The 14,433-nt window shown below is 38.1% G+C and overlaps 1 protein-coding gene across 3 annotated transcripts; it reads right to left on the reverse strand.

Annotated features, from left to right (window-relative positions):
* Positions 1-3,962: 3,962 nt before the first annotated feature.
* Positions 3,963-14,329, reverse strand: LOC116257813 (protein unc-13 homolog). Of its 3 annotated transcripts, none has more exons than XM_050078851.1 (4): positions 13,992-14,329; positions 8,245-8,430; positions 8,052-8,151; positions 3,963-4,009 (listed from the first exon to the last, which is right to left on the reverse strand). In XM_050078851.1, the coding sequence occupies exons 1-3, from the start codon at positions 14,089-14,091 to the stop codon at positions 8,126-8,128; spliced, it is 312 nt and encodes a 103-aa protein (XP_049934808.1). In that variant the 5' UTR covers positions 14,092-14,329; the 3' UTR covers positions 3,963-4,009; positions 8,052-8,125. The 3 variants fall into 3 exon arrangements, with proteins under 3 accessions (XP_049934808.1, XP_031490664.1, XP_031490666.1); XM_031634804.2 differs by lacking the exon at positions 3,963-4,009 and adding an exon at positions 5,759-5,865; XM_031634806.2 differs by lacking the exon at positions 3,963-4,009 and adding an exon at positions 7,463-7,574.
* Positions 14,330-14,433: the final 104 nt, after the last annotated feature.

Raw genomic sequence — 14,433 nt, forward strand, 5'->3', positions numbered from 1 at the left:
TTATGTGCAAATGGGTTAGTGTTTCAAAAGACATGCATAGAGAAATTTGGAAATGGCAGGGCCAAGGGTAGATAGCTATTCTTGCAGCAGAAATTCATGGAGACCCACATGAAGCTTGGATCAGTTTCAACAACCAGGCTGGAAAAAACAAGAGCCATGGAGGGCAAAAATATCCGCAGAAGTAGAAGACAGATGTATGTGAAACAAGAGAACATGTGGGATTTTCTAGGCCTATACCGGTGATGGTTTATAGCGATGAAATATAGTGGTGTATGCCGTGAAGCATCTCTATATATCATGGCATGTATAGATCATAGGCATGTGTCGTTGGCACAAGAATTTGGTTTCAGGAGGTTAGGGCATGTGCCTAGGGTCTTCTTGCACATTTCTTTCATTTATAGAGAGATCTGTGTGTTTTCTAGGGGAGATTAAGTTTGTTGATGCGTGTTTGAAGAGTTTCTTTGATGATTTTCTGCAAATGCTTGTGTTTGTCTCTTTGTCGACACTTTTTTAGGTCCACATGTCAGTGTTGTTCAATTCACCCCTTGAAAATCATGAGGATAGTAACAGAGGTATTACTCTGGATGCATTATGTTTTTCTCTTACAACCAAACATTTGATTTGACGAGATTGAGTCCAATACAAGAATCCATCACATGGGGTTGTTCTTTTTAGAAGGTGAAACTTTGTTAATTCTATAAGAAAGGAAATCAATGGAAAGAAAGGGATATGGAGAACGTGAAGATCCTGAAGCACAAGTAAAGCAGGAGGATCTTGCTGTTTAGCCAGCAGTTAAAGACCCAACGTTTTGCATCAATCATCTTAGTAACGACCTCTCTTTTTCCTTCTTCATTCCAACTCCAGATTTTATCTGTAATTAGAATATGAAAATTATGGTTTTTTTTATGGATTGAGTGATTTTCATGTTTTTCACAGTCTTTCATACTATATTTGAACATCAATAATGATAGTTCTTGTGTGTGCTTGTTGATGGAAACTTGAAGGATAAGCTATTTTGCATTCATCTTAGAAGTGTTGAAGACCATTCTTGAAATAAGAAAAGATTATTTTTTTTTGGGAATTAGCATGGGTGATGTGGCAGCCACATCACACAAGCAATGATGGCCATCTTTCCACCTAAGTGACCAACCATTGGTTGGTACATGCCACCTCACAAGGGTGGACCAGCCCAAGGAGGGAGTTTTTCTATTTCAAAAACTTTAGAAAAAAATAAAAAGCAAGTGGGGCGCAACCCGCCCTTGCTCCTTGATTTTAGGCAAAATCAAAGTCAAAAAGAAAAAAAGAAAAAAAATATATTAAACCCCCGAGGGGGGGGAGGGGGGACGATTTTCATTTTCTGACACTTGTGCTGTCTCTTTCCCTTCCTGTTTTGTTGCAGCCAAGAGAAGAACAAGAAGAAGAAGAAGAAGAAGAGAAGGAAACAAAGAGAGGAGCAACTGCCATTGTCCAAGCTAGCTAGCTCTCTCCCTCTTTCTCTCATTTTTGCATTTCTTTGCTTCTGGATTTGCTAAGCTAAGGTACTTCATTGGACTCTTGCTTAGGATTTCTAGTAGCAAAATTATCTTTGTCTCCCATTTTTAGCAAGAAGATCCTCTTCTTTTAGCTTTGCTAAACTCGAATCCAGACTTGCATTCTTGCTTATGATTTTTTGATTTAGAGAACAAGCAAAAGACAAGTTCCAAACACAGAGGCTGAGCACAAGGTAGGGGCGAGCTTGTTCTTCATTTATTTTCACTTTTTACTAGCTTGGGTCAACGCAAATCCTACACCAAATGTCAAGTCGTTTATTTCTTACTTTAATTGTGGTCGGCCATGCAGTGGAAGCTGGCGATCACATGCTGCATTAATTGTTGTCCCGTCTGTATATCTCCCTTGAATGGCAGCTCATTTTTCTCATGGTTTATTTGGCAGCATGAATCTATCCTTTTTTTTTTAAGTGAATTCAATGTTCACGTGACAAAATCCAGCAGCTACCTTTCTAATTATTAACTCACGACTATTAACTCATAACGTATAGATGGTTGTAAATGTAGGCAAATTCTTTATGTCAGGCTTCTTATATACTTAATCTCTTTCACATCTGATAAAACTGTAGAAGTTATTTGTTTACCTAATGGAATAAGCTGGTTGAAATCAGTGGCAGAGGCGAACAATTTTAGATTCTCAAGATGCTAAATCTATATGAAGGTGCTAATTATTGAATGCAGCAAAATGAAAAATCAATAAATTTTGTGCGTTGGGGTGGGCAAATTAATTATATATAGCTTAGCAAACTGGTTCAAGTATGCAGTTAAGCGTTTAATTTGGAATTAGTTTAACAATGGTATGGGAGAAAAAATGACAAAATTGTCTTCCACGCTCCTCCCCCAGTGGGGCCCAACCCTGGCTTTTTGTATCTGTACATACCACCATAGCTCTATGCCAGCGATTAGAACCACCGCTGGAGGTTCCAAACAGCTGTCCCCGCAATGGCCAATAGCTGTCACCGCCATAGCTCTATGCCAGCGATCATAAGCACCGCTGGAGGTCCCCAACAGGTCTCACCGCTGTAGATCTATGCCAGCGATCATAAGCACCGCTGGAGGTCCCCAACAGGTCTCACCGCTATAGATCTATGCCGGCGATTGAAACCGCCGCTATATGGCTGTCACCGCTATAGCTCTATACCGGCGAGTCTATACCGGCGATCAAAACCACCGTTACACGTAGCCAACTGCTGTCACCGCCATAGCTCTATGCCAGCGATCGAAATCACCGCTGGAAGTCCGCAACAGCTCTCACCGCTATAGATCTATGCCGGCGATTTAAACCACTGCTACAGGTACCCACCAAGTGTCACCGCCATAGCTCTATACCGGCGACATCAAACACCGCTGGAGGTTCCCGCCAGCTGTCACCGCTATAGCTTTATGCCGGCGATTCAAACCACCGCTACAGGTACTGTTGTCACCGCCATAGCTCTATCGCGGCGATGTCAAACACCGCTGGACGTTCCAAACAGCTGTCACCGCTTGCTCTATGCCAGCGATTTAAACCACCGCCCCAATACGGCGGTTGCTTCCACCGCTGGATGGAGGATGTAAAGTGACAGCCCATTCGTGATAACCCAAAAATCAACCTCACTTTCAGATATTTTCAATAAGTCTAAAACCAACAAAAAGAAACGAAAGTATGCTTTATGTCTTATGTTTTGGAGCATATATTGATGGGCGGGAATGCTGCGTTCGAGGGATTGCAATGTTCCCCACTGGGAATGCATCTTTGTTAACAAGCTTGTTGAGTAATACAAATTATGAAGTATGTTTTTTTACGTCACGCTGCTAGAATAATAATTCCATCAAATAGACCTACAGTTCTGGCCGTAAGTTTTCAATTGTACTTTTGTACATTAAACAGCTAACACAATCAGGCAAGCTACAACACCTAGCTTGGGCTTTCCAGCTTGTTTCCAAACCTTAGCACATACCCTCTTTGCGGCTGATTCACCTTATCACATCAAAGGTTTTTCTTGGGGTTATAACAGCAGAGGTTTTTCTCTGTGGCAATGTTGTTTTTTTTGGGAAATTTCGAGTAAATAATTTTTTTAAAAAGAAAAGGGCTTCTACAAGACATAAAAAAACAACTAGAATATTATGATAAAAATAATGTTTTAATCACGATAAACAATGATAAATAATTTAGTTTAAGTTTAAAGTGTAATCCATGATATTAACGTCAAAAAAAAGAAAAACAAAAAACATGGGAAAAAACACATTAAATTTGTTTTGGTGAAAAAATCATGCTTTTTTCCATATTTTTTTACCATCAACATCACCTTTTCTTCGGAACAAACAAGATATCTGTGATAATGGTGTAAACTTGGAAGTGTCAATCAAGGGACGGCAACTCTGCACTACTATGTTGTGACAAACGAAACTAACATCAAGGCCATGTAGTTTAATGACCAGCTGTGCACGTACTGTCAAGCTCTCAAGCAAACCATCACCACCTGAAATAAAGAATTCCTGCATAAATGACTAATAAAAGCTTTAAGCAAAACATACTTGTCAAGAAGTTCCTCCTTGACTGATAGAGAATTGATCATAGATTAAAATTGTACCAAAGTGAAATGAGATTTGGGAGCAACATGATTTGACAAACAAAGCCATGTAAACTTGATCGGAGGAACCTAATATTACTAAATAAGTATTTCAATTTAGGCAGATGGCTCTGATAAAACTAGTAAAAAGCCCATGCTTTCAAACAAAGCACCATACCATAGTAAGAACCCACACGAATTACCCAGACCTAGAACAACAGAAAAGATCATCAAATCAAAGGAACACCGTAACTTTGAGTTGACAATTGCCCAACATAGGTTGAACAGCCCATGCAAAAGAAGACATCTAATAGTCAAGTTTTGATGAACTTCGATGCAATGTCTGATTATAGCTCCTCACATATTATCTTTAGTAGTAATAACAGGTTGATTTCCAAATGGATTGGGAGTCCTCAAGCCCATAAGCAAAGAAAAACAGTTCCAACTTCAGGTTAAAACTTGGGAAATGAAATTGAGTTCTATAACTACTAGAAAATCTGCAAGGTACTCGTTTCCAAGTTGATGTACCACACAGTAGGAAAAAGTTGCATAGATGTACAACCAACCATTTTGAACAAAGGTGAACTTGTTTGTGCGCTAGAAGAAGACGTGACAAGATTGAATACAGTTAACTCAATCAGAACCAGATAACTCAGGTTTATTGTTGAGGCCTAAGACAGCTGAGGCACAACTCGAGACTCAAAACCCCACTAGCCATTCTTCATTGCATGTCTAACCATATAAACCATCAAATTCTCCAATGCTCCAGAGGAAATAATTAATGGTAAAAAAGATTACCTTTAACATTTCAAGATCTTTTTGGAAAAGCCTAGCATCACCTTGGAAAAAGATTCGCGATCGACCACCATCTAGAACTAGTACGTCCTGGCAAGAGTGGCACAATTTTGCGAACAGAAATTCCTTTTTCTTTTTCAAGTACACAAAAAATACAAGAGTTTCAGACCAGCGATGCATGACGAACCCCAGACACAAGCCTATCCCTAAGCAGCTCCACGATAATATCACAAAGTAACTCTCAATATTTAACTCTCATTTGTAGAGAGAGAGAGTGTGTGTGTGTGTAAGGAATGAGTGGAATCAGCTGGACAGCCTAGTCACAATTATGATCAAATCTTTTTTTTGTAAAATCAACTATGGATGTGATCTTGGTCAATAAAACATTATAAATCCATCTACAAATGACATTGTAAGTGTGTGGCTAAGATTTATAGAAGTATAATAATCAACAGTTAAAGTTTTTAGCTTATAAAACTAATCTTGTATATCCAAAAACTACAATTTTTGTGTTGGTTTTTATAGTTTTAGACATGAAGAACACATCTATATAATTAAGTTTAAAAAATTGTACACAAAATGTGACTGGATGGACCACTCAACAACTCTCTCTCTCTATTTCTCTCTCTCTCCCCATATATGTGTGTATATATATATATATATATATATATATATATATATATATATATATATATATATATATATATATCAAGTTGAGCATCATTTCGTTGACGTCTTACAACTCATATTCATTATCAATATCCTCAATATCATCTATTGTTAACTCCTGAACTGGTGCTGAATGAAGGACTGTGACTTTGTAAGATTTGTCACAATAGTGCTGGCACTATATGAATAGGAACTAGAGGTGTGGACGGTGACGGAGGTGATCTTAACTGTTCTGCCCTAGTAAGTAAAACAGTTCTTCTGCTGAAGCGCCCTTCATTTACAAGCATAAAGATGATAAATGGCTGCATTATGCAAAAGAACACACAAATCAATCCAAAAGCTTCCAAATTGAAAAATGAATAAAAAGCATTCCCCAAACTATAGAAAACAAAAAGAACAAGAAAATACGTAAAAAACTATGCAAATTTCAGTTATTGACAGACTGTGGGAGAAGCTTACCCTGGAAGGAAGTTTCATATCCATCAAAATGTAATAAACACCACAGAAAAAGATTGATTTGAAAAAAATATTGTAGAAGAAAAGAAAATCAAGACGGTCGCAGAACTAGTTATGTTTATTGACATGATCACTTCAAGACCAATGTAACACAGTCAGCGCTTAAGCCTGTCTAAATTGCTTTGTCAGCTTATTGGAAAATGAAGTAGACATATACACACACATGCATGCACACATAAACACAAACATTACTTATTTGTTTGCTTGTTTGTTCAGAGATATGTTTGTCTACTTATCTACTTATAGGCACTTGTTAGTACATTTATCCATCAAAATACTTCATTTAAATGCTTCAAACAGATTGAGAAGCTACAAAAGACTACAAGTCAATTAATTAGAATATGGTCTAATTAGTGTACAAGTCGCTGGAAGGATGACTTTTTCATAATGGTCTCTGATTACTTTTGATAATTGCAGCACATCCCCTGTAACAAGAGCAAGTTCCTAAAAGCTCCAAAAAAGAAAAAGGAACAACCACCCTTCAAGAAGTTTTTTTCTTTCTCTTATGGCTGCAGAAGTTGAATCGGTATAAATCTTTTGTCACCTAACCTTTCTTGGCACAGTTGAGAACATAATCAATGCTGACTTGATCCAGTCCAACATCATCCAAAGAAACAGCACCAGTGGACATCACAACTCTCTTAATCAAGTTCCCAAATAAGATAAAATTCACAACCATTCGAACGCTGGATCAGCTCCAACTGTGATTACCTAAATTCACCAATCAATTAGAATACATGTTTTCCATCATCTAAAATTCCAACAACATAAACCATTACTACATGGGTTTGGGCTCCTGGTTTAGTGGACCCAACCCACCCCCTAATAGTTTTAGTTTCTCCCCTGAATGGTCAATGAACCAGGTCAATCTATTTTTTAGCTAGCATTCGTATCAATCCTTCAAGGTTTTTCATAATCTTAGATGTAGAATTAAACTTTCAATTTCATCTCCCTTAAAGCAGCATGTCTATGCGTATAAGACCCCAGGTCCAAGTGTTGAACCAGATACCAATTATAAGAATTCAGCCCACTCTCACATGGGCTCGAACTCCTGGCTTGGTAGATCCCCACCTGCCCCAGCAAATTCTGTTCCTTCCCAAAAGGGCTAGGAACAAGCACAATCTATCTCTTAGCAGCTTTATTATAAATCCTCTAAGATTTCTCATAATCATGCTCAATATCTTCCTGTATTTGACGATGTATGTTCATCAACAACCATCATATTCAGAAATACAATCACCGAGTCATTCTAAGCAGAGACTAACCTCAAAAAAATGGCAATGATAATCCTCCAAACGCTTATCAGCTCACTGCTTTATAGGTGACAAGACAGAATGCATAAATGTTAATTCTTGATTCCCTATTTCTCCTTCGATTGGAAACAGAGGCCTTTCAAATATAACTTTTCCTGCATACTTCGCTGTTATTTTAGTGGAATCTTTCTTAGCATTTCAGTGGCATGTTGTAGAAGCCGTTGTTCACCAGTTATGATAAACTGTTATAACAAAAGCCAATATGAAAAGCATTACATTAGTTACAGTAGAATCAAAAAATGTGACAACAAAAGGAACGTCAATTGTTTCTAAATGTTTGCACAAAGAACAACAGGATTGATAAAGGTAAAAGAAAAACACTTCTCAGCAATTAATGTCATGCTTGAAAGTTTCATAATTCAAACTTCTCAAAGATAATAATATGGCTTCTCAGTATTCATGATAACAAATTCAATGTCACTAAAAATAGGGCCTCATAAAAATATGAATTAAAACGGAGTATATTTCTTCCATTTTCTACAAAGCTTTGGTTGAGAAAAAGAGAAAGTCAAAGAAAGAAACCTTCTTTCTAGAAGTTTCATTTTCAAAACATATCACAATGCAACAACTTGGATAATGCAGAACACTCCCATAACTGCAACAAGTAGATGCAAAAAAATCATTTCAACAGAAGCAAAAGATATGTTACAAAGAGATACCTGCTGAAATAAGACCCAAACATAGCATATACCATGGATAGTCCTTGTGATTCCTAGAATTTGCCAGATTGATTTCAAGAGTTCAAGAATCTCCTACTTCCTGTGAAAACGAGATGAGAAATGAAATATTTGCAGTTAGTGTTGTTCAGCCATCTAACCATTGCCAACGATTTCAGTATGAAGCAAACCTCACCAAGTTTGCCCTTGTCCAGTATGTCAAAAACACTAAATAGCAGCTTCTCATATACTTTAACATTGAGATGGTAACCATCTGCCGAGTGACAGACATCACCTGTTAGATCACCACGTGCAGGCATCTCAGCAAGTGCAAGGGAAATATCCCTCAGAGATCTGAGGCATTCACTCCTTTGTATTTCACCTGCAAAAGATGGAAGAACCTATAATAGAGAAAATAAAACAGAATAAGATAAAGCAAAAACGACTGCAAACGCATTGACCAATTGAATTTGGGAAAGGAGTAAATATCTCATGTATAAGTTAAAGAAAAGGCAAATAGTCAACTATGTAGAAGGTTATACCTCAGATTCTTCAACCTTTGCCAAAAGGACTGTCAAATCACTTGGTTTATACAAGTCCTTCTTCCAGTATATTTAACTACCAAAGAAAACAGAAAAGCAAAAGTTGACTCGGAGCCTGGAAGAGAAGATCTTACAGCTACAGCTTGAAGAAGGATACAACTAGTGTTGTTATGGCCTGCCTGACTCAGCATTATGTATGTGATGGTTTGTACTAGACTTGACATTTCGCATGCAATTAATGTTGTTAGTAGATAGATCATCTCCTGAAAAGGCCATAGGCAAGCAGTGGAGTAGATTCTTAGATTCTTGAAGGATACATTAGAGACTTTGGTATGAACAGTGATAGCTTGGTTGGATATGTTGATTTCAGATTATGCAAGTAGCCTTGATAGGAGGAGATCACTTATTTGCTTGATTTTCTCTCTTGAAAGTTGTGCCATCAGTTGGGAAACTACTTTATAGTCTACTATTGTATTATCTACACAAAGGCCAAATATATAGCAATCATTGAGGCAATTAAAAAATGTATTTGGTTGAGGGGCATGTTATCTTAACTTTGTACAAGTCAAGAAAAATTGATTATTTATTACATAGTCAAAGTGTCATTCACTTGACCAAAGATTAGATGTATCATGAGATGACAAAACACATTGATGTCAGGTACTATTTTATTCGAAGAGATTTGTTAGGTGTACCTTGAACCCCACATAAGAGAATATTTTCCACATTTGAGTCTTTAATGAAATAAGTCTAATGATGTGAGTTATGAAAAAAAAGGGAACCATAAAGGCACTCTTCCTTTTACAAATTAGGGTCTGGGGGTTTATTTCTTGGGAAAAAAGTGAGAAAGAAAAGCAGAAAGAAGCATTTTGGCTCGCCATTTACGAAAGGCTCCATCTTTGATTTAGAGGCTATTTCTTGAGGTATTTGCTTATATTTTCCCTTTTGAGAGAGAGAAATGTATTATCTCATTCTCTTCAGTTCCCTCTTTCTTGCTATTCCCTCTAGGGCATTGCCCGATTTGGGTCTTGAGGGATTTTACTGTATTGCCTCGTTGTAGCCTCTATTTGACTTTATTAATAGTAGAATCGTGCTCCTCCTTTGCCCATGGGTGTAAGCATATTGTCCAATCACGTATGTCTTGTATTAATGTGTTACTCTTGTTCCCTATGGTTCAACTTTCTTCTTTTTTTAATAATTTCTATGGTGGATTATTGCGATCAGAAAACATAACCATTCCCACTTTTGGGTTGAGTTTTTATCAATCTTTTTTCCGCTCACCTACTTTTCTCTTTTTCTTTTCATTTTTCAAGTGAATCCTAAAAAATATCGTTTTAAGTCTATAGAGAGAATGTGTGTGCATGCATCTGTGTGTGTGTGTATAACTGAAATCAGCTGGCCACATTTATAGCCAAAGATTTATTTTTTTGAAGGAAAAACGGGTTGGAGGATCACCCCTATTCCATTAAAGTTGAAAGAATGAATGACTAAAAAAAATAACAAACGAGCAGCACAGACACTCAGTTCACCACCGCTCTTGTTCAGAGAGCAAGGATACCACTTCTACAGACAACCCTGATGTGAGCAGGCAGATTATGGCCCGTTGCAAATTTCTGCAGCGATGACTACCATGCTACACTATTAGATTTCAAGAATATACAAGAATTATCCTAAACTATTAGCGGAAATATCCAATTCAAATAAGCAGTTTCCAAACTGGCCCCTCTATGATAGTTCTGCTCACCAAATCTTCTACTATTTACCATTGGTTTTGAAAAAATCCATCGGGAAAGCCTTCATGCCCCAAAAAGTTATCCACCTTCTAGCCTATTACAGCCTGTCTGATCTCCTCTTCTGTCACTGGTTTAAGCAGATACTCATTGTCCTGATCAGAAACTAACATGCCAGGCCATAGATCTTCAAGCAGGGATCCTTTTGAGTCATCTGTAGAGAATTTTTTTTTTAAATGATTTTTTCAAATGATTTGAATTTGCATGGGGTCATTAAATGAGCCCTCATCAATTGAAGTTTCAGCAAGCCTTCTCTTCTGAACCATCCTTTTCACCATAGAAAGGAAAAATCTATTATTTCCATCTCTTGTCCAGTTGTCCTTAACCACTACACGTCGGACCTCTGCTTCCAATAGATCTCTTTTTCTTCCAGGGTCTTATTCAGCTCAGATCTGACTTTTTCTTCCTTCTCAAACCAATGGTTTGAACCCCTATCATCAGAAAAATGAATATCATCCAGCGCTTTCTGCAAACGATCAACTTTTAGATCTACTTTTTCTAAAGCATTCCTTCTCCAGCGGCATAGACCCTTTCTTATTTTGTCCAGCTTCGCACATGGCTGCATCATAGGGCATCCCTTGTCTTCAACCTGCCATAATCTAGATATAATATTTTGGCAACTTAGGTGTTTGTCCCAGTGAAAGGAATATTTGAACACCTTCTTGCCAAACTCACGTTGAATCTGTGAAACAGAAAAATCCACCAACGCTGCATGATCAAAAGAGGCTCTAAAATCTCACCTTAACTTCAGTGATTCATCAAACATCTCAGCTCAAGTTTTATTGTAGAAGCATCAGTTGATTTTACTCATAACTACTCTGCGGACTTACGATGATTCAACCAAGCAAAAGAATCTTTCCCATCCATTAATTATTCTAGACCAACAAATTGGATGAAAGAATTGAAGGCCGTGCACGCCAAAAATGCCGAGGCCCTACCAACTTCTTAGAAGATTTTCTGACTGAATTAAAATCCCCCAAGATCAGCATTGGACTATGCCTGCCCGTCAACATAGCCGCCAACATAATTCACTGGCCATGTCTGACCCTAAAATCAGTATGCAAATAGACCCCAATGACATCAATCCTCTTCCCTCTTGTCTTTTCCATGAAGATACAATCCTTTCAATACAAATTAAACCGACAACTCAGAAATTTAAACTCATTTTTCTCCTAGGCACAACTAATCCTAGCCCATTTACCTTCTACCTCAACATGAGATTCCATATCAAAATTTGAAATCGCCTAAAAAAGCTTAACAGACACTCTTCAGTTAGCATCAAATCAAAGAAGAAAATAATATTAGGATTCTCATGACTAACCAGATTCAGTCAGTTTGTTTGTGCAGCCTTACTGGACAATCCCCTGGCGTTCCATAATACCACTTTCATCCTTGATTAGAGATTAAAAGTTTGTCCCCTAGTGGTTAGATACCCCTATGATATTCTCCTCCCTCCTGCTAGGTTGAATTTCATATTTTGTCCCCCAGGCCAAACATTCACCTCTTAATTTTCTTTCAGAACATAATTATGATTCTTAGCATTTCCTTTCTTCTTCAACATACTCAACTCCTTGTTAGCAAGAGGTTTCTTCCTGCTGGCTTTAGAATTCTTACTTTTGGAACTCTTATCTTGCACAACATGTACAACCATGTTTGAACTTAGTGTTCGATCCTCTATGTTCTTATCTGACCAAGTCTGCTCCTCACCATAGAAAATCTCCATCTCCAATTCCCCGCCATTAGAATTCAAACCCACATCTGATTTTCCCTCAAAGTCTTATGCCATAGATGATATTCCACCCATCTCCACACCCCTTTTACTTCCTCCTTTTCTCTCCAGCGATCTGGTTGTTCCCTATCAAGATCAGTTTGTGCGCGTCTTGATTTTTATTACCAAGCACTGACAACATATTCCGCCTCTGATTGCTTCCTTTAATCTGAGACCAACCAGATTTCAATTTACATCTCACCACCTTGACTTGGGTCCACTTGTCAATTAGTGGATGAACTACTGGAGCAAGTACTTCCGAGGATTAAAGGAAGCAATGCGAGGGGAAGCTGCCTGTACCTGAGGACAAGCCCCTTCACCATGTGAAGAAATCCCACATCTAATACAGAACCTAATTCTTGCCTCGTATTCCTCCAATTGCTCAAGAACACAATCACCATCTACTATGCACGTAGAATTGACAAGAGAAAAATTGAAAGGAACAAAAGTTCATATTCGAGCAAATCGATTCCTTGCAAATTATTTAGTTAAATTGTCTTCAGCCACCTAGTAGCCGCCAATCAGCTTTTCAATACCTGCCAAAATATGCATATCTGGCAAACAAACCCATATTGGTACACTGAGGCGCCTTCATCTTCATTGGCTTCCCCGATTCCCATTTGCTAATTACCAAATACCTACCATGAACTTTCCATTTTATAGGCAACAAGATTTCCACCAACGCCCCCTTAGACGATGCTTGAATGAGAAACAATCCCTTCTGCAACATTGTAAAGGGAGTTGATTCCAAATGCTCAAAGCTTTCCAATATATGCACTTGAACCCTAGGATTTCCCCAACTAGGGACCCAATCGCAGACCTCGGAAAGGCAGCACCATTCTTTCATGAATCTCATCAGAAATCACCAAGGCCCGATGTCCATTAACATTATGAATGCCAAGACCGGGGATATCCAACGCATCTTCCCAATCCGCCTCTTTGCCTGCTGCACTTTTGATGATCACTGATTCCCTGCCATGCCCTGCACGGCAGCCTCCTTCATCCTTTTGAGACCTTCCCGCTCCCTTGAACGATCGTTGGGATCAGGCAAGGCCTTGTGAGAGCTTTCCCCAACCCCTCAGGGTGATTCCATTTCTCAAACCACAGGTCTGTCATTCTCACCATCATTTCTTTCCTCCGCCAGATGGTTTTTTTTTTTATTTTTTATCACTCAAAACTATTGCAAAAGGTGTACCCTCACTAAAATTTACGGCCAAATAACTAGATGTTGCAAATGCATTTTTGGTAGACTTTTAAACAACACAAAATAAAAAAATAACCACCAACATAAACTATTAGTTTAATATATATTATATATATATATATATATATATAATATATATATATATATATATATATATATATATATATTGCGAAACTTGTAATTACAATGCTCACATATCAAATTTAATGGGAATCATCTGGCACACATACGCACACATTGAAAAAGGTATCTACCATGTGCACATATACCATATTTAATGGGAATCATCTAACTGTCAATTCTAAGAAATTAGATGGGGGAGATCAAGTTCCTATTTGACATGGTTTCACTTAAAAGGCTGCAGATTTGAAGCACAAATACCAGAGTGAAATTTAAATAATCGAAAAATTAAATAAGAAGCTCCTCAATATAGAAAATCATACAAAACGGAAATATGATCCTGCAAAAAGCTAGCCCTACCTCGAATTTCAGTTAACCTGATACTACGACGTATAAATTGGCCATGCCTGACATTTAAACTCCGATTACATCAAAGGTCAAAAATTGGTTGCGGCCAAAATTCGTTAAAAAATGAACCGCACGGGATATGTAATCAAGCAAATTTAACGGCACCTCTACCTTCATTCTCGAGCACTTTCTTCTTGCTCCTCCTTTTGCCCTCAAGCGACGTAGACAAACCTAGGAGCGGCTTCCGCGCCTCAATGCCCAGATCGCCCATTCTGTTCTACAAGTCTGCAATCGTAAAACCCACAAGGGACCACCCAAAAACTCTTCAAACTCTCCCGGTGCATCAAACAACAAAGGAAACAAACTCTGGCAAGGGTTTAAGCAAGAGAACATCCACAGCGCCTGAACCGCCAAACTAATCCATCTGCACGCCAAACATGTACTAAATCTAATCACCGATAACGTTCGAGAAGAGAAACAATAAATCAAAGGAAAATCAACTTGCAATGTCCAACTCCAACTGATCAGAAAGCACGAAATGAAGACGAAAGAAAGAAGCCCGTAATCACAGCCCGCATTCAACTGAATAGGCGAAAAAATTCCTCAGAAATTG

Source organism: Nymphaea colorata, chromosome 7 (genome assembly GCF_008831285.2).
Source record: "Nymphaea colorata isolate Beijing-Zhang1983 chromosome 7, ASM883128v2, whole genome shotgun sequence".
NCBI classification, from domain to species: domain Eukaryota; kingdom Viridiplantae; phylum Streptophyta; class Magnoliopsida; order Nymphaeales; family Nymphaeaceae; genus Nymphaea; species Nymphaea colorata.

Bases quoted from the DNA above. Each gene is read 5' to 3' on its own strand.
- LOC116257813 (XM_050078851.1), bottom strand. From the start codon at position 14,091: ATGGGCGATCTGGGCATTGAGGCGCGGAAGCCGCTCCTAGGTTTGTCT. The intron at 8,431-13,991 runs GTAGAGGTGCCG...CATCTTTTGCAG, and splicing joins GAAAGTGCTCGAGAATGAAG to GTGAAATACAAAGGAGTGAA. The intron at 8,152-8,244 runs GTGAGGTTTGCT...TCGTTTTCACAG, and splicing joins ACTGGACAAGGGCAAACTTG to GAAGTAGGAGATTCTTGAAC.